The 20237-nt window shown below is 43.6% G+C and overlaps 1 protein-coding gene across 1 annotated transcript in view; it reads left to right on the forward strand.

Moving 5' to 3' along the window:
• The first annotated feature begins 19914 nt into the window (after positions 1-19914).
• Positions 19915-20237, forward strand: part of c13h10orf67 (chromosome 13 C10orf67 homolog) — a 45487-nt gene continuing 45164 nt past the window's right edge. Inside the window, exons 1-2 of the mRNA XM_078287591.1 lie at positions 19915-20000; positions 20121-20226. Of these exons, the coding sequence (XP_078143717.1) occupies positions 19915-20000; positions 20121-20226 (192 nt within the window). The remainder of the gene's footprint in view (positions 20001-20120; positions 20227-20237) is intronic.

A 20237-nucleotide genomic window follows, 5' to 3' on the forward strand; every position in this document is an offset into this window, starting at 1 on the left:
AGCTGCATCGTCACCTTTTGAAGAAGCAAGTTCCCTGTGTGGTGAGAGAAGAAGAGACTGAGAGAGGAAGGGATGATTAGCATTGATAGTTAGATTAGAGAATGTAGAAGAACAACTGTTTTGATCCGAGTTTCGCTGCTTTCTCTTCATGTTGATGGGGTTTTTTGTCAAGCCCTTTTATCAACATCTGTGTTTAATTCCAAATCATGTCCAATCAGCTGAATTGGAGCAAGTGTCAAGAACACAGCAGCCATTTTGACATGTCATAGCAGGTAAACACAGGTGTATCTAATAACATTAATGATGGTTCCATTCCATTTAGGTGTTCCAGTGCCAGGGCCTGGTATTGTGCGTGCTGGCTCCACAGAATTTGAATGGATAGAACGGTCTGTCCACTGTTTTCTATGATATTTTGGCTGGTACACCAAAAAATGGCATCTATGGTTAGTTTCTATGGTGACAACGGAAGTTTGGCCATTAAGGCCGTAAAGTGTGTCACACCGGCTGCCACACAGCGTGAGTGGGTTAGCTTTGTAATGTTACAAGACGAACGTTTAATGAATGAAATGTGACGACTTACCAACGGTACTAGTGCGATTAAATCCAATCAGTCCAAAAATCCTTGAGTAGCTCCGTGCTGACAGCAAAGAGACGGAGATACCGCAACGCCAGTTTTCCACTGCTTGGTCCTTGCTGCGACTTGCCGTAAGTCGGTTTATACGGAAGCTAGGCCAACGTACCAAGGAGGTTTTATGTAGGAAAGGTTCACATAAAAATGGGCGCCGCTCCGACCATCCAGGAGCGTTGATTAGAATGGGAAAGACCGTTCTATCCATTCAAATTCTGTGGCTGGCTCATTGGAATGGCTGTGGAACACCTAAATGGAATGGAACCATCATTAGTTATTAGTTACACCTGTGTTTACCTGCTATGACACGTCAAAATGGCTGCTGTGAAAAGGGTTCCATTCAAAAGAATGTGGACGCACTTTAACTAAAGTGTCACTGCAAAGAGGTTGAATACTTACTGACTCAAAACATTTCAGCTTTTCAATTTGAATGTTTTAAATACTTAAATACTATTATATAGTATTTAAAACAGTATATAGTATATAAAAAACTACACTTTACATTATGGGTTATTGTGTGTAGATCAGTGACAAAAAAAATCAAATCCTATTTGAATCCATTTTGAATTCAGGCTGTAACACCACAAAATGAGGAAAAAGTCAACGGGGTTGAATACTTTCCAAAGGCACTGTATAAAAACCTTTAACAAATAGACAAAACATACAAAGAAAATGCATTTACAATCTGATATAACCTTTGACTTTTCCTGATGCTCATTATCATGTTGTAGCAGCACCCATAAACAAACCATATGTCAGCCTTGAATTCCTCAAAATGTCGGACACATGATAAATCCCTTTTGACTGATTAATTAAATTACTGCCATATATTTGCATAAAGGCTTTAGCTTAGGGACGGATCTAAACAGACATCAGTATGGTGTGCCATTTGGTCCAAAAATATGACCCCCCCTTCTTTCCCCTCCTCTCATGCCATCATCCATAAACAATATTAATACAGAAAAGATATATTTACATACATAAATATATCCATTCTGATGGCTGCAATCTGACTTCCCAGGACATGTCCCCTGCCCTGGCAGTTTTTCAGTGGCTTTTGCGCTGGAAATTTTAGCTAGACCTGGCAACCCTGTCCTGTTACTCAAGACTGTCCCTGCTGATTCATTTGCTGTCTTTTGGATCGCAATCCATTACAAAAAGGATGAAAGATAATTATAATGTGAGTATTGACTGAGCCGTAATACAGTTCTGAACAGAACGGCTTTTTTTCCCCACATTCAGAGTGACCTTAGAATCACAGCAGAATCACAGTAGAATCAGTGTGATTTGCAACAGACAGGTGGTTAAGTTAGCTAACTATCTCGCGCTGCGTTGATCAGCCTCTCAATGTAAAACATGATAAAAAGTGATTTTTAGCCATTGATAACAGCGGCGAGACACACACACACTCACCAGGGGAGACACACACACACACACACACACACACACCAGGGGAGAGAGAGACACACACATACACACACACACACACACACCAGGGGAGAGAGACACGCAACAGAAGAGACACCATAAAATACCATAACATATTACCAGTGCTCTTGATTGACTCTTAGAAATGGAAAGGCCAGTGGAACTGACACTTCAACAGAATGGTTGACAACTCCAGGTTGCTATAGTGAACCTGTTTCACAACAGCAATTATAGAGGAATCTGCATCAATAGTAATATGGGTTAAAAAAATTGAGCATATTAAATACCAGATTATTGTCATATACTGTATCATTGAGCAAAATATCAAAAAGTCAAATTGGTTTCTTCCCCAAACATCAAACAGACCACATTTATACCAAAGTGGCATATGATTTAATTAAATCCAAATACTCTGGCAATCAGTGCTGTGTGAATATTGGAAATTAAAGAACTGATTTCTTTAACCTAGGCCAAGGAGTCCATCAAGCTGCAACCTTTCCCACCCTGTTTAACAGTTACATCCAGAAATAGCCACTATACAATCTCCAAGCTCAGGACTAGAGCTGCAGGGAAAACAAGTCCAGTTCCTGTTGTTAACCATGCTGAGAACTACTGTAATAGCTGGGCATTATCCATCAACCTGGATTAAACACAGATTACAGTGTTCCAAAAAAAAAAATCAGATCACAAGCAGCACTTTTCTTTTACCCAGAGCCTGTTAGTCTATCACTAAAACACACAAGTGTCTCTTGATTAATTTGCAAATGAGATTCCCCTAAAATACATGGCTAATGTCACAGACCAGTCCCTTTATGTATCAATATAGTGAACGGTAGTTCACCTGTGTGTGTGTGTGTGTAGCCTAGTCACACCATATTTACACCCATGTATCCAGCTGCAAAAAAACAAAAGCCGTTATCCAGCCTGCTGCTATTCTCTGGATTAACCAGCTCTCCGCCGCTTTAACGCCAGAAAAACCAAACACCCAGCACGGTCACAGTCCTCCATACAATGCGGCCACTTCCATTCAGCAAGCTGACTTGTTATGAAGCAGCGACAGTTCGTTTCGTATCCAAAATCCTGTTCCCCAGCATAGTGGAGCAGATAAGCTTGTGTATGGAAGGTATTGTGCATTTTATGACTAAAGCATAAAACTTTCTCCAGTGTTTCTATAAACCATGAAGTTTATTTTCAGACATGGATGCATTTCAGATTTGACCTCTGGGACTAGGCAGAGGGCGAACAAATTTCAGGCTGTCAAATTTCAATTTGTTTCACTTTTTCGCAGGCATAAAGGCGGTATACATCAATTATGTTTTATTTTTACGTTCTTATTACACATAGATTGCACAGAACTGCTGTAAACTCTGTTTTAATAAAAAAAAAGTAAAACATGAACAAATGGGGGAACCCCCCAGCCCCCCCCCCCCCCCCCCATGCACACACACAAAAAAAAAGTGGACTTCACACAAGGTTAAATGTTAAATTTGACTGGGCAATGTTGTTGTCATGTCAGCATCTCTTAACCCACCCTACGATGACATTATCAGTTCAGTATGGTCATGTGTGTCCTTTCTAAGCCTAGCAGTCTCCTGAGCATGAGCAAAGGGCAGTGCACTTGAGGGCAGCCTTTTTGCACTTGCAGCGCATAGTACACCTTCTGGAAGGGTGGTCCACAGTGGCTGCCATCCCGTTGCTTTCTTCACCCAGCCCCAATCAGAAGGGCTTGGCAGCTCAGGATCAGGTACTAAAGCGTTGCTCCAGACATTGGCCTGATAGGTGGCCCGCTTAATGTGTTGCTCTAGCGCAGCCTTCGTGGGTGGGATGTTCTCCAGAGCTCTGGATTTCTGAGTGAAGAGCTGTTTTCTTGCTTCATTCACCTCCATGGTGTCGCTCCTGTCCTATCGTACATCAGTACCACAAAGCGCTCCAACAGTGACTTGGACAGCTCACTCACATCACCTGGCATCTGCATGAGCTCATTGAAGGCCTCGGTCACTTCAGGGAAAGCCTTCCAAGTCTCCCATGCAGTTTTCTTTCCTCTTCCAGCAAATGCTGACACTGTGTCACATCCCGTAAGTGCGTAGAACAATAGGAGAGTGGCACAGGTACTTGGATCCAGCTTGTTGGCCACTTCATGAACCCCGATGTATCTGAAGCTGGTGCCTGTACCAAGAGCAATCCACATTTCCTCTGGCTCGATCTTCCTAAACATGGCCATGGCCAGGACAACAATGTCAGTGTCTACAGTACGAATAGTCACCTTCTTGCAACCCTTCTGAACAGCATCTGACATATGCAGAAGCAAGCATGTGTCTGCTTCCTCGTGAGAACATGGAGTGAGGTTTGTCAAGTCAGACTGGGCAGGAGAGCAGAGCACCATCTTCCCGTGAGTTGCGTAGACTTCTTATCCATCATCTACTGGGACGCAAGTGACTTGCTGGGAGAGGAATCCAAACAATTCTATTTTGTTCTCGTCAACACGCAGGAAGTCTTTCCAGTGCTTTGGCAGTGCAGTGGTTGGTATCACCCGTCTCCTGATTCCATTCCCTCTCTTCTGTCAGGTGGTGCCTTTCAGACTGTCTGGGATGTAGACATCCCAGATAATATCAAGACGGCTCGTTTTCTCAAGCTGGGATTTTGCATACGGCACAAAGACACTGTCTGCATAGTCCTGGAAGGTCTTTGCTGTACCAGGATTCAGCATCTGGACCACAGCTGCACCATCAAGGAACACAGCATCAACCACAGGAGCAGGTTGTGAGTCAGTGTCATCAGTCTTTATACAGTGCAAGAGGTCTGCTTTTGTACCAAGTCGCATCTTCCCTCCCTGAGACAAAGATGGTGGTTTCGTGGCTGAAGAATTGATCCAGATTGCCATCACATATTTGGCAAGACACATACAGCCGTGAGACGAGATTGCAATCACGCTTCAGTGCTTCAAGTTGTATCTTCTGCTTTGACTGTGTTTTCACTGGCGGGTGGCTGAAGAGAGGCATCTTGTTCTTGGGCAGGGTGTCTGTGACTGGCTTTGTTCGCTGCTCCAGCCGTTCTTCCACAAAGGTCTTGTACTGTTGTGCACCCAAGGGCTCCACCTTCCTCACTGCGTCTGCAACTGATGAATCCATGATATCTTTGGAGTCAAGCACCAGAAGATCCTGACTCTCTTCAAGAAACAGGTTCCCCATCTCTTCGATCACTGCTGTGAGGGACCTAACATGCTTCACAAAGGCTTCTTGCACTGCTGGCTGCTGCTCATGGTGACGGTTTTCACTTTGTAGGGAGCATACATTCTCGAATTCTGTAGTCATTCTGGCAATTTCTGAATTTCAGGCATTTTATGCTTTATTGACAGAGATAGTGTGAAAGAAGGACAGGAAGGTATGGGAGAGAGAGAGGGGAGGACATGCAGCAAATGACCGCGGGCTGGATTCGAACCCGGGTCGCTGCGGGAAGGACAGCCTTATATGGTACGCGCTCTACTCGGTGAGCCACTGGGGCGCCCGTTGCTTATTTTATGCACAACAAACTTCCCGGCACGGAATCTTCCAGGATTGCTGGGTGTTTCTCAGAGAGGACCATCATGTCACGAACATGTACTGAGAGCCACCTGGAGTAGTGAGTGTGATCCAGAGCAAACATCCAGGGTAGGAGCTGTGTGAGGGTTTCCACATAGAGCTGAAAGTTGCCCTCCCGCAGTGATCTGATGTACATGAGCATGAGGACCTTGAGTGATAGGGTTTTTAGCCAGTAGTCGAAATGCACACTTTCGCTGACTCGCTGTAGGCACCATTCTTCAAATGTTGGAGGGACTGCTTCAGATGTGGAGTGCTCAATGTAGGCCTGGTGAAGTAGCTTGTACAGGCTAGCAGCTGTAACTTGGTGGGCATGGCAGGTCTTGGTCACGTGGCTGGCATGGATGAAAGAATCTGCAGTGCTGGGGCTCGCGATCTCAGCCTGCACCAGAGTATTTGTCCATCCACTGTCTTCAAGCCAGTCCCCCAGGAACTGCTAGCACACACAGATGGAATTTTGTCCACACAATCTTACTGACCTACACTGGCAAAAATTCAACTCCCTTCCCTGTACCTTCATTATTTACGTTTTATGTATGATACTTCTAAAATAGTAAATTTATATGTGTTTAGATTTATCTGACAATAATCACAGATTACCTTTATACTGAAATATTGGGTCCTACCTTCAAGACAGCCATTTCGATGTGGAGCCCACCGAACATGATCACAAAGTGGTTCTCTCCGTGGCTGTCTGGCCACATCCACTGGATCTCCTTGGCTAAGGCATAGAGAGGTTGGTCCGAAGCAAGAACAGGCACCTGGCCAGGGTTCAGGTGATGAACTGCTGCTCTGACGATGTCCATTGAATGTCTTATCATGACAGCAGAGTGTGCTTTGTCCAGAAATAAAGGCAGCAGTGCATTAATAGCTGCAGGGGGGATCACTGTCTGCTGGATACCAGCATGGTAGGCAGACCACGATACCCAGCTTGCCTTGTTTGTTTCCTGCTCCTCCAGGTCTGCCATCACTGCTCTCAGCCACTCATACTCTCTATCTCTTGTTTTTGTTGCCATCTGGAAATCAAGGGGTCTCACGGGGCCATTCACTGGAGGGGCTGTGAATTGCTTTTTCATTAGAGCAACTGGTGGCACACTGGTGTATGCTTGTGGCAGAGGGATGATCGACCTAGTGGATGGAGTGGACTGGTTCATGACAAGCACGCCACGGTCAGAGCCTGCACATTCATGTGTAGGGTGCTGTATCAAAGAGATACCAGTGCCATGAAATGAGTCCTTTGCTGTTCCAGAACTTGGATTGTGGTCAATATTGTCCACAGCAGCTGTTGTGAAGAGACCATTGCGCATTTTTGGTGGGCACACAACATCTTCCAGCTTGAAGCGTTGGCAGACTCCATTGGCAATGTCGGCCGACACTTGCAGGAGGCGATCATACGACACACACATCCCCAGACTGAAGAGAGTGTCAATTTGACACTGTTGAAAACCAACAGCTGTGAGACTGTTAGAGCGGCGGTTGTATTATCTGTTTCCACAAGCTGAGTCTGGTGCTTGATGTTTGCCCCATCCAGGATCATGTTCACCAAGGCCAAAAGAGATGGCGGTACAGACTCTTTCTGTCAATTAGGATGGAATGAGCCAACAAAGTTGAACTTGGTGTCAAACATCTCTCTGTGTATCACTTGTGCTGCTTTCACCAAATGCATGGCATCACTGTCGTGGTCACAGGCCTTCTTGAGAGCATCTCCGATATCGTCCTGAAATGTCAGAAGTGTGTCTCTCCCCTGCGAATGTGCCCTTAAGTCGAGAAACACAGAGAGAAGTCTGTTCTTCAGTCTGGTTGTGTGGATCCGATGCCCCACAGTGGCACCTAGCTGTTCAAGTCGGACATTGTACAGGTCACCCAGGTCTGCCAGTTTGAACACTGGGGCACAATCATCACCTCTTGTTTCCTCCATAAAGGCTACCAACTCTGTGAAAGCAATGCCATGCAGCTGAGCCTCTTCCTCATGTTCATTCTTTGATACAGCCTGTCTTGCTTTGTTATAGAGCATCCAGAGGCAGTTTCGGTGATATTTTGCCTCAAGGGCTATCATGTCCCCAGGTGCAAGTTTGGCAAGCAACTCAGTGTCTTCTATTTCCAAGGCAGCATTTCTAACATTGAAATCTAACTGTTTTGTTGATGCCTCATGGAGCACTTCAGAGCCAGCTGGCTTGTTGCAGAAGCACACAGGCTCTTTAGTGTTGACATGGCTGTGAGCAGACCATGTGTGAACCTTGGGTGCATCAGACTGCTTCACCTCTTCTGATAACTTCCGCCGTCGCTGCAGCATGGTTTGATTATATTTTAATCGACAGGTCTTGTGCCACTGTGCCCTGTTGGTCATCAGTGTGGCTTCTATGCCATTCCTATCATCCAGCCTGTCCAGGTCCAGCTCAGCTGGTATTTGTCCGAATTTCCTGAAATTCAAGGAGATCCCTGGCCAATGACGCATAACCGCTACCTACTGGTGGCTTGCTTGACCTGGCAGGGCATTGCAAATCTTCCCCTGTTTCTACTTGGCAGAGAGCACAGAGTTCCCAGTTAGTGGGGCAATGCAGCTTGGAATGCTTAGATGTAGAAGGCTGGGCAAGATCAATCAGTATATGGCATTTCGACATGGTGACTAGAGTTCTGAGTGTGCATACAAGCTAGCTGAGGCATGCAGAGGGATTATCCTGTAATGCACAAGAACATACCACATTGTAAGTGTATATTTCTCAAGTCTTTGCACTCAAGTCCCAAGTCAAGTCCCAAGTCAAGACAGGCAAGTCCCGAGTCAAGTCCCAAGTCAAGACTGACAAGTCCCAAGTCAAGTCCCAAGTCCTAAACTTTGAGTTTCGAGTCCTAAACAAGTCATAATGCGCTCTTCACAAAATGTAATGCCATTTTAACAACAGAGTAATAATATATTAAATTTACACAAATCATGAATGCTTTTTTAGAGGCCGATTTGTCATCTCGTTTCGGGTGAACATCAAAGTACGAGTCGGGGAGGGAACCCGCAACAGTCTCGTCTGTTTAAACAGATCATTGCTGTACAATGGCCGACACGGAGCCTGTGTTATGGGGAGGATAGCTGTAACGTTAGCTAAGCATTGGCTCGCTAATTACGTTAATATATTAGCCTCGACTTACCGTTCTTTGTGCAGCTTCAAATGTCGAACGAAGTTGGAAGTTGTTGCATCTCCGTCTGTAATTTTCGACCCGCATGTTTTGCATACTGCAGTTCGTTTTTGAACGCGAACGAAATTGTATCTTTGGTATCATTTTTTCTAACTGGCGCTCAGTAACGTAACGTTACTTCTTCATGGTTCTCTCCTGCAACTTGATTGGATGCTGTCAAATTGGTTCAAACAAAGTGGATCTGGGAAATGAAGTGTCGACTTACTGGGAATGAATAGCGTTAACGTTAGTTGATTCAGGAAATGAAGGGAAATGAATTGATTCGTGGCACACTTTTTAAATAACATACTTTTTAATTTTTGGGTTTGGGGGAAGGTATCAAGTCTTTTAAAGTCAAAAGGCTCAAGTCCAAGTGAAGTCACGAGTTATTGGTGTTAAAGTCCAAGTCGAGTTGCAAGTCTTTTTTGATTTTGTCAAGTCGAGTCTAAAGTCATCAAATTTGTGACTCGAGTCTGACTCGAGTCCAAGTCATGTGACTCGAGTCCACAACTCTGCTAAATTCAAACATGTTTAGTGAGTGAAATTTAATTAAACACCCTCTTTGGATGACGTGAGGGTTTCAGGTGAAAAATGCAAACAAACTAGCATGCTAGCTTCCGATTAGCATGTTCGCTAATGTGCTAGCTTGCCACATAATTACTGTAATTCTGTCTTCTACATTCTTGCTAGTGTAGCTGTCAATCAGAATAGAAGAACTTACTTGATTTCTCAAATGAGGTCCAACGAATGACAGTCATGTAATTCTATATAACATACAGCAGAAGTTACACCTGGAAATAAACACATATACTTGGTAGGGTCAGGAGCCCCCCTGGCCAAATTGGTGCTCTAAGCAGAATTTTGTTACGGGGCCATGGCTGAGGCAGCTGGCAGCAAATAAGCATCTTTATTAGAACAAAAATGCAATTTTGGCATAGATATACATGATTATAATGCAGAGTGATGGGGAAAAAACTGGAAAAATGCAATGCTGAGGTCAATGACCTCTCAAGGTCACCAGAGGTCAGATACAAATTGCCTCCATGTCTGAAATAAAACCTTGGGGTATGTAGATTATATGCTGAAACTTTCATGCTTTAGTCATAAAATGCACAATTGGTTTGCCTATCTGCCCCACTACAGGTGCAGCTGCTGTTTGCCGGTGGCCGTGCGGAAGCTCCCGCTGGCCTCCGGCGGCAGGTTCGCTTCTGTTCGCCTCTTCTTCTGGCTGAACAAAACACACACACATCCTTTGGCTTAAGGATCCATGAAAAAAAATCCCAAATTGTCTTTTGTGCCGCTGTCTGCTGCTTCACCTGCCAAACACTGTGGATGTGAAGAGGCACAAAGCAGCTTCTAATCACATGACACGGCCACATCAAACATTTTATTATATTTACATTAAGATTCAGTTCTTTCACACATGTTTCTAAATAATGAGATACATTTATTATACTTATTAATTTGTCTGTTTATTGAGAAATGATTTCTCGCCCACCATAACAGTAATCCAACTCATAATTAATGATTCCCTGCATCAAGAGAAGAAGGGCCTCAGCCAGAATGTGAGGCAGCAGAAACTGCTCAACAGAGAAATGGACTTGAGGATTCAATGATTCAATGAGAACAAAACCCTCCGTGGACCCTCCGTGGACAAATGAAGGAGCTCCAAGAATGGCTCCAGAGAGAGAGGGCCTTGAAGTTCGAGGTGCAGGTCAACAAGCACAAGGCCTGTGAGCAGGAGCGTGAAACTCTCCGTCGACAAATGGAGGAGCTCCAAAAAATGCTTCAGAGCGAGAGGGCCTTGAAGTCCGAGGTGCAGGTCAACAAGCACAAGGCCTATGAGCAGGAGAACAAAACTCTCCGTTGACAAATAAAGGAGCTCCAAGAATTGCTCCAGAGAGAGAGTGCCTTCAGGTCCGAGGTGCAGGTCAACAAGCACAAGGCCTGTGAGCAGGAGAACGAAACTCTCCATCAACAAATGGAGCTCCAAGAATTGCTCCAGAGAGAGAGTGCCTTCAGGTCCGAGGTTCAGGTCAACAAGCACAAGGCCTGTGAGCAGGAGAACGAAACTCTCCGTCAACAAGTGAAGGAGCTCCAAGAATTGCTCAAGAGAGAGAGTGCCTTCAGGTCCGAGGTGCAAATCAACAAGCACAAGGCCTATGAGCAGGAGAACGAAACTCTCTGTCAACAAATGAAGGAGCTCCAAGAATTGCTCCAGAGAGAGAGGGCCTTGAAGTCCGAGGTACAGGTCAACAAGCACAAGGCCTGTGAGCAGGAGCATGACACTCTCCGTCGACAAATGAAGGAGCTCCAAGAAACGTTCCAGAGAGAGAGGGCCTTTAGGTCCACGGTGCAGGTCAGCAAGCACAAGGCCTGTGATCAGGAGCATGAGACCCTCCGTCGACAAATGTTGGAGCTCCAAAACATGCTCCAGAGACAAAGGTCCTTGAACTCCGAGATGATGGTCAACAAGCACAAGGCCTGTGAGCAGGAGAAGAGGACCCTCTGCAAAAAGATAGAGGACCTGTGACTTCGCTCCAGGCAGAGATGGCTCAGCATACCGTGGTACATTACAGCAGGGGAGAGGAAGAACAGAAGTTGGCGCCTGTGGAGAGTGAGAGGAGGGAGAACTTGGCGGAAAAACCCAAGAAGCCTTCCCTGCTGAAGAGGGCGGTCAAAGCCCTGATCCCAGCACGCATGAGGAAGAAGAAAAAGGAGAGGAAGGAGTCCACTGCGTGCAATTTGCAGTCTGACACCCCTCACCCTGACACCCATTTGCCGCCTACCAGGCTTTACCCTGAACTCTAGCCGCTGCGTGAAACCCTTTACCCTGACACCCATTCGCTGCCTGGCAGCCTTTACCCTAACATCCATTTGCTGCGTAAAACCTTTTACCCAGACCTCCATTCACTGTCTGTCATTCCCTAAACCCTACACACATTTGCAACCCCCCACCATCTTACACACCCCTACACCCTTTTAAACCACCCTGACACGTCCCTTTCCCCAATTAAACATATCCCCAAAATAATGTATCGTTCTGTATAGTTTTATTTCTGTACGTGAATTGTAGGCTACGTGGCACTATAGTCAACATTGTACGCATACCAAGCGTAACGCTAACGAGAAGTTACTAATTCATGATTTCACTAAGTTAATAATATGTATCAACATATCACATCAATATTTTATTGAAATGTCTCTTAGATGAGTGTATTCTTTCTGGAAAAGTGGTTGTTGAGGCCAAAATGTCAAGCTGTAAAGTCGCTTGAAAATTCTACTTACTCATCTACATTTCATTGCAGCTTGCTGTCTCACCATAAACAACCGTCTGGTAAACCATTCCACTTGATTGTATTCCACAAAACTTGGGTTTGAAAAATCCATATCCCTTTAGGCTTCAAGAAAATCCAATTTAAACGTTTCAATATAGCCTTCAATATTTTCAATATTTGAATTTACCGGGGTGTCAGCCGCAAGCTAGTTTGGCTGTATTTACTTCCGCATTGCGTCCAAGGAAACTATAAAAGAAGGAAGGGTCATTACGTCACTGTGTAGCGCGTGAATGCACATTGGTGCCAAGTGTGAAAACTTTCAGTTCGGCTGACATTGAGGTGAATGGGATCGCCATCTCCTCTGTTGAGACGTCCGGTTTTTAAACCGTTAAAAACCGTTAACGTTAGTAAGAAATAATCCTCATGAAGGTGTAAAAGAAACAGACAGGGTTTGAAGAACGTGCTTTATTTTTTCAGTCAGGGAGCTGCGGTGTTGGTGAATGATAGCAAATGTTACAGCCTCTCTAGCTTAATCGTTGTCATCATGACTTATGTGTGTGCTAGCTAATAATATAGGCTAGATGACTAGTATGAATGTAAATCACTGAGGCAAACTGTAAGGCATTGTAGCATACGGTCAAGTCCTAGTTTGGCTTAAGGATATTTACCTAACTCTGACAGGCCATATCATTGAGTCCAGCCAGTTATAATCAGAGCCATTAATAAATTGATCTGGTTATAATTGCAGTCAGGTCAGTGATAATAGGTCGGACCTGCCCCGTTTGGGCATGTATCATGATGTAGCTATCTTGGACCAAACAGGGGCTTGAGTTGAGCTATATGCAGCTGCTGGACAGAGCCATGATCTGTTTGGAGACCAATAACAAGGAAAACGAACGCGCACATTTAGATAAAAAACATCAGTCAACATCACGTAATGTGTTTTTTTTATTTTGTGGAAGCATTTTTCAGTCAAAGGTGAAACAACACAGATATGATGGGTTATAGTGGGACTTGCCATGCCCGCCCCATTAACTTCAATAGAAGTGGCACCAAAGTCTGGCACCAATGCAAAATTCAAATGCTGTCACATGACGTAATGACCCTTCCTTCTTTTATAGTTTCCTTGATTGCGTCCCTCCCCCATATGACAGCGAAGAACCCCGTTGGCTTAAGTCTGTGATAGACAAAGGGCTCTGGAACCCGTTTGGTGAGTTTCGATCATGTATTGGCCGAGCTCTTCTGAATGACAGCAGAAGTGTGCTATCAACAGTAGCGACAGGGTTCTAAGTTCCGCCTTTACATTCAAGCCCAGTCTGCTCCCATTGCGTTTCAAAACTGTCTGTCAACTCACCAAGCTTGGTCGCACTAGCGCCCCTAGTGTTCAGTTTTGGCATTGCACAACAGTTTCACTCAAACACTTCTAAAAGGAAAGGATCCTTTTTATTTGATTCAGCAGGGCTGTTTTAAGGAATCTTGTGGCACAGTTTGGTGACCAAAAAGGGCCATCCTGAAAAAACAAAACAAAAAACAAAACACTGTAGAATTGGCATGCTTTGAGATAGATGCTTCAGTGAAAGATGGAAATTTTGAGTCTTTCATCCTATCAGAATGACATTTTATGTTGAGTGTGGACTTCTTGTATTATGACTTTCATCTATTTTGTTATGAACATAGTCGTATTTCACACATTTCATTAAAATATTGTTGTCATATGGGGGTATTTATCAAACCTGGCATCCCCTTTTTCTCATTCTCTGTTTCTCTCTCTCTCTCTCTCTCTCTCTCTCTCTCTCTCTTGCCCATTTATTAACTATTTATTATTATTATTATTGAAAATGATTGATGGCTCTAGGAAATGTCACGGAGGGACATTTTGAAAGCTGAGATATTTTAGTTTGCAAAAAAAAAAAAAACTGCTGTCAACTGACCACAGCTTGGCCTTTTCTTTCCTTAACAGAAATGTGATTGAAAAGAAGCATCCTATGTAGTTCCACTTCCTTATGGCCAGTAGAGGGAGACATACAAGGTCCAATAGAGATACTGAGACACTGCACACTTTCATTCATCTACTTAATAGGTTATTGAAATTGTCAAATGAATATATTTACATATACATATCCTGTATGTTACTGATTGATCATTGTATTGTGCATTTTCTTTGTCATTTTTATCAATGTGTTTTGTTCTCAGGTCTCTCTTGAAAAAGACAGATCTCCATTTCAGTGAGAATACCTGATTAATAAAGGATGAATCAAAATGTAAAAAAAAAATGTATATCCTGCCACTAGGCTTCTGAATGGACAGTCTCTCTCTCTCTCTCCCTCTCTCTCTGCCTGAGTATCTGTCTCTCTCTCTCCCCCTCTCTCTCTCCCTCGCTCTCTTTCTCTGTCTGCATCTATGTCTCTCTCTCTCTCTCTCTCTCTGAGTCTACGTCTCTCTCTTTGTCTGTCTGTCTGTCTCTCTCTCTCCTCTCTCTCTCTGTCTGAGTCTACGTCTCTCTCTCTTTGTCTGTCGTCTCTCTCTCGCCCCTCTCTCTCCCTCCCTCTCTCTCTTTGTCTGAGTCTATGTCTCTCTCTCTTTGTCTCTCTCTCTCTCTCTCTCTCTCACTCTCTCTCTCTCTCTCTGTCTAAACCATTGTTCCTGGTCACAGATGGTCTATTGTTCTCGGCCAGTGTGGTCTGAACGCATCTGAACCCTGACAACTTGGCCCTTCCACAACAACAACAACAACAACAACAACATCAACAGTACTCCAGACTGAAAATACAACACATCATGTTGCAGAGGAACATATACTCATATCATACACAGTGTTGGGGAATAGTTTTGAGGTGTAGTTGACTACAACTTTTTGGCTATAAAACAAAAAGGGAATTGCATTTTTATCCTTTTATTATTATGTTATTTTTATCACTGCTTCATCTTGATTCAACCTCCTTTGACCCACCTTCCCTTTTTCCGTCCATCCTGACTGCTGTGATGCAATGCACAGACAAGAATAGAATTTATCGCCTCTTTAAAGCAACATTCCACTTAGTTTTAACATGGGGGTTATTCTGCACTTGACTGAGTTTGTAGCGTTGAGATTTTTACTTCCCATTCATTTGAATGAGGCCACGAAAATAGACTGAAAACTGACATTTAACATGTTGGTGAACAGATTCAACAACAGATCCTGCTTTTAAGACAACAAAGCAGTCCTGGGTCTGTCATCATTTTGCATTTCTATTCTTGGTTTACACTAATATTAGTATTTAAAAATAAAAGTAGATCCGGTCTCACAAACAGGAACTATCTATCCTAAATGGTATCCCTCTGCTATGTTCTCTTCTATCAATAAAAATGCTATTTGGCAAAATTATGTTCTAAAACATTGGACCCACAGTCAGTTGAAAATCACAGCAGCAGGATCTGTTGTTGAATCTGTTCACCAACGTGTTAAATGTCAGTTTTCAGTCTATTTTCGTGGCTTCATTCAAATGAATGGGAAGTAAAAATCTCAACGCTACAAACTCGTCCAGCTGCATCTGATCTTGGTGATTAGTTTATATTCTGGTTTTCATGGCGGTGAAGTGCCGAATAACCCCCATGTTAAAACTAAATGGAATATTGCTTTAAGGCCCATTCACATCTAGAATGATAACTATAAAGATAACTATAAACTATAACTGTACATTGTTGCTCAAGCTTTCACACTACAATGATATCTGTGATAACTTCCTTAGCAAAGGAAGCATCACTGCAGTGAGCTATTGAATTCTCCCGCCCCCTTCGTTCTTACAACTTCAATTTGATTGATTGAAAATGTTTCAGTGTTGTCTCTGCGTCCAAAAATCAATCCAAAAATATAGTTATAATTATGGTTTTGGATGTTTTTATAGTTATTGTTGTAGTGGGAACACAGACATTCTATTGACTTAGATTTAAATCCATCTGAAATATTTGAAACGATTTAAATATTTTTACAGTTACAGTTAGCGCTCTAGGTGTGAATGGGCCTATCTGAATCTTTCTGTCATGCATAGGATTCATTTGATTTCTAATGCTGGTTGTTTGCCTTATGACGATCACCCACTAGTCTCCTAGTTTACCCTCCTATTTATTTACCTCTGTGTTACTGACTATAGTCAACTCACTGCCTACTTCTTTTTTTTTAAATAATCTGTTTATTGTTTTATGGGCAGTGTAAAAACAACAATGTCAAGAACATATACACTACATTCAATCAAACCCTTTTTCCACCCCCCCACCCCCCCCCACCCGCTTCCCCACCCTTCCCATTACATGATAGTGGAAATGATCCATGAAAATAATCAAATCAAGTTGTAGTCATATCAAAGGGAAATCAGTTACATATAAATACTAGAAATAAAAACAAAAAATAATTAGAAAATAAATACAATTAATTAATTAAAAATACACATAACATCAAGTCCATGGGTAGTAACTGTGGGAATAATAACTAAATTGGGAAAATACAAATAGTGGTAACAGCCTGTTATACAAAATAATAAAAGTGTATAGTTATCATAACTTATGATGCTAATGAGCTATGTAATAATCTAGTAGTAGAGGTGATATTCCAAGTATCAATGAGATAGTTACAAATAGAGCATGAAATTAAACAAATATTAGCAAAGTAAAATAAATATATAAACACATCACTGCCTATTTTTATTTGAACTACATTCTCTAAGCAACTTCGCTTATCCAAACTAAGTAAGTGAAGTAACTGTAATCCCCCCCCCCCCCCCCCCCCCACCCACACACACACACACACCCCTCCCCACAGCTTAGAGGTGTCTGTTGATATGTGTCATTGATCCTCCATTCATTCCTCAACCGCCCAGCTGTCAGTCAGTTCCACGTCACTGAGCCTCCAACGGCCATGCAGAGTCAGGATGGAAACTACAGCGACAGACGCTGATCTGGGATCTGCCGCGCAAAACAAAGGTGGTGATTGGATGACAAAAAAAAATCTGATCCCAAATCAGTCCCAGAGGGAAACTTGGCTTTCGGATGAAAGTGAGCAAAGAATGAGAGAGAGAAAGAAGAGGGGGGTAGGGAGGGAGGGAGGAGGGAGGTGGGTGGAAGGAAGGAAGAGAGGAAGTGAGGAAGGAAAGAAGGAGGATGGGTGGAAGGAAGGGAGGGAGAGAGGAGGGAGGGAAGGGGGAAAGTATGGGCAAGCAAAGAAGGAAGGAAGGAAGGAAGAGAACGAGGTTGAGGGAGGTAAGCAGGAAGGAAGGAAGGGATAGAGGGAAGGAGGAAAGAAGGAAGCAAGGAAGGGGAGGATGGAGGTAGTGAGGAATTAATGAAAAAAGGAAGGAAGGATGGAACGAAGGAAGGGATAGAGGGAAGGAGGAAAGAAGGAAGCAAGGAAGGGGGGAGGGACAGAGGAAGGTAGGGAGGAATGAAAGAAAAAAAGAAGGAAGGAAGGATGGGTGGAAGGAAGGGAGGGAGAGAGGAGGGAGGGAAGGAGGAAAGTATGGGCAAGCAAAGAAGGAAGGAAGGAAGAGAACGAGGTTGAGGGAGGTAAGCAGGGAGGAGGAGCAAGGGAGGGGAGAAGGAAGGAAAAAAGGAGGGAAGGAATAAAGGGAGGAAACGAGTTAGGGTTGGAGAAAGAACGGAAAGGAGGTGGGAGGGGGAAGGGAGGGAGGGGAGGAGGGAGGGAAGGAAGGACAGAAGAAAGGAAGGGAAGTGAGGAATGAAGGGATAAAGGGAAGGAGGAAAGAAGGAAGCAAAGAAGGGGAGGAGGGAGGGAGGAAGTTAGGGAGGAATGAATGAAAAAAGGAAGGAAGGAAGGAAGGGATAGAGGGAAGGAAGAAAAAGGAGGGAGAAAGGAAGCAAGGAAGGGGGGAAGGAAGGGAGGAATGAATGAAAAAAGGAAGGAAGGAATGAAGGAAGGGATAGAGGGAAAGAGGAAAGAAGGAGGGAGAAAGGAAGCAAGGAAGGGGAGGAGGAAGGTAGGGAGAAATTAATAAAAAAGGAAGGGAGGAAGGAAGGAAGGAAGGGATAGAGGGAAGGAGGAAAGGAGGGAGAAAGGAAAGGGAGGGATGAGGCAGGAAGGAAGGAAGGAAAGAAGGAAGGAAGGAAGGAAAGAAGGGATCGAGGAAAGAAAGAATGGGAAGCGTGGAAGGAAGGAAAGTGAAGGAGGGAAGCAAGAATGAAGGGGAGAATGAAGGAAAGAGGAAAGGAAAGAGGAACAGAACACAAATAGGCTTTCAGTAGGGATTAGCCTTTAGCCTAGTCAAGTGAAAACAACACACACACACACACACACACACAACATCGCAGATCACATCATCAAGTCAGACTGTGGTTTAGATTAATTAAAAAAATAGGAGCCATATTGTTTGGCCCCCAGGGCAGACTCGTACAGTAGAGAAGCTACGCTAGAGGGGAGAGAGAGAGAGACAGGGGGGTGGGGGGGTGGGGGTCACACCTAGACCCACCAATGGAGATACCCAGAAGAGCATGGAGGGGGGGTGAGGGGTGGGGGGGCATTTCCTCGTCCAGGGATTATGCAGCTCAATCAGACTCCGACTCAAGCAGATTATCGTCTGACCAAAACAGACTCCAGTTGGGGGGGGGGGGGGGGGGGGGGGGGGATTAACAACTATTTTTTCCCAAATAGTTTGGGTAAAAACAATCAGCTTTGTGATTAAAAGGGGAGAGAGAGCCGTACAGGCAATCAAATGGCCCACAGATGTAAAAGCGATGGAAATCGCCTCCACAAATCCTCTCAAACCCATTGGTTTCAATATGTTTGGAGGGCTTCATTGTAATTGGCCTGATTTGACTAATCCAAAAAATCTCACCACAAAGCTTCCAAACCCCAAACAGAAGCACAGAATATAGACAGTGTAGCCTGCCAATACGTCTGTCTGGGGAGTAATTGGAAATCCTCACAGTGTCAATATCATGGCCACTAATCCAAAGTTAAATGGGTAAACTACACAGATTAATGTAGGCAAAATGGTTTAATATAATCAACAGCTAATTGGTTGAGTTGTGGCAACTGTTGCAGTTGCCACAAACTGTGCACTAATACAGCCTACATGTGGACCAATGGCCTTTTCGACAGTTGCTGATGAACAGTTTCTTTGGATATATTCCTGACCTCTCCCATGCATTAGGCTACATCAATAGCACAAAAGCATTTTCAATTGAAAACCTTGGAGAGTTTTGTTGCTCATTTTGGCAATGAAGAAATGGCTACATTTTAAATTAAATAATAATAAATAATAAAATAAATGATTTTTAATGCAGACTGCACAGACACTGACATTTTATTTTATTTCTTCTTCTTCTGCTTAAAGGTCTATATTTGGTGTATTATATTATATGATCTATTATTATATTATGTATATAATTGTATATTTAAGTTTGATTACTGTTATTTGAATTTTAATTTGTTGACTTTGCTTTGGCAATAAGTACTTTTGTATTTAGGGTTACTTTTGTATTTCAAGCAACTTGAATTGAATTGGTGTGTTTACATCCCTCCCTGACTGTTATTTTGAAATTCACCTACATAGGTATAGGGATGCACAAACACAAAAATACATTCTAAAGACACCCATTTGACATAGCTTCAAATAAATGTTCTCTCGTGTCTAACCAAGGAGGTCAGACCAAGGAGGTTCTATATTAACGGTCAGACACAAGAGAGAAGAGACAGTACTGTTTACCTTCCTGGGTGCAGTTGTCAGAGTTACGGTTGCCACCACGGTCGCTATGGCAACACTGCCACAAAGTAACTGAGGAAGGAGAAGTGATTTTCCGCTTTTCTCTTCTAACTACTAGCAAAGGTGCAATGACGTGACACTTGGACACCATGGATTTATTAACTTCTCTAAACATTTTCACGGCTGCAGACGACGAGTATGAGAAGTTTTTTGAAGAATTGTCAGAAATTAGCAGGTAGGGGCTGGGCTAAACTACCTACTCTAGCATTGCGTCACACCACGCCTCCGACATTTAAATTCCAGATTTGTTGTTGTTGTTCACCTTGTTACATGTTCATTTCCATTGCTGTATTAGCTCCAAGCCGGTGGGCTTCTTCAAGACAGATGCTTCTGTCCAAACGGACGAGTCCGAGCTTCCTGCGGTCCAAACACTGTCAGAAACTACTGTCAAACTCATCCAGGTAAGCTCTAG

Source organism: Centroberyx gerrardi, chromosome 13, assembly GCF_048128805.1.
Source record: "Centroberyx gerrardi isolate f3 chromosome 13, fCenGer3.hap1.cur.20231027, whole genome shotgun sequence".
NCBI classification, from domain to species: domain Eukaryota; kingdom Metazoa; phylum Chordata; class Actinopteri; order Beryciformes; family Berycidae; genus Centroberyx; species Centroberyx gerrardi.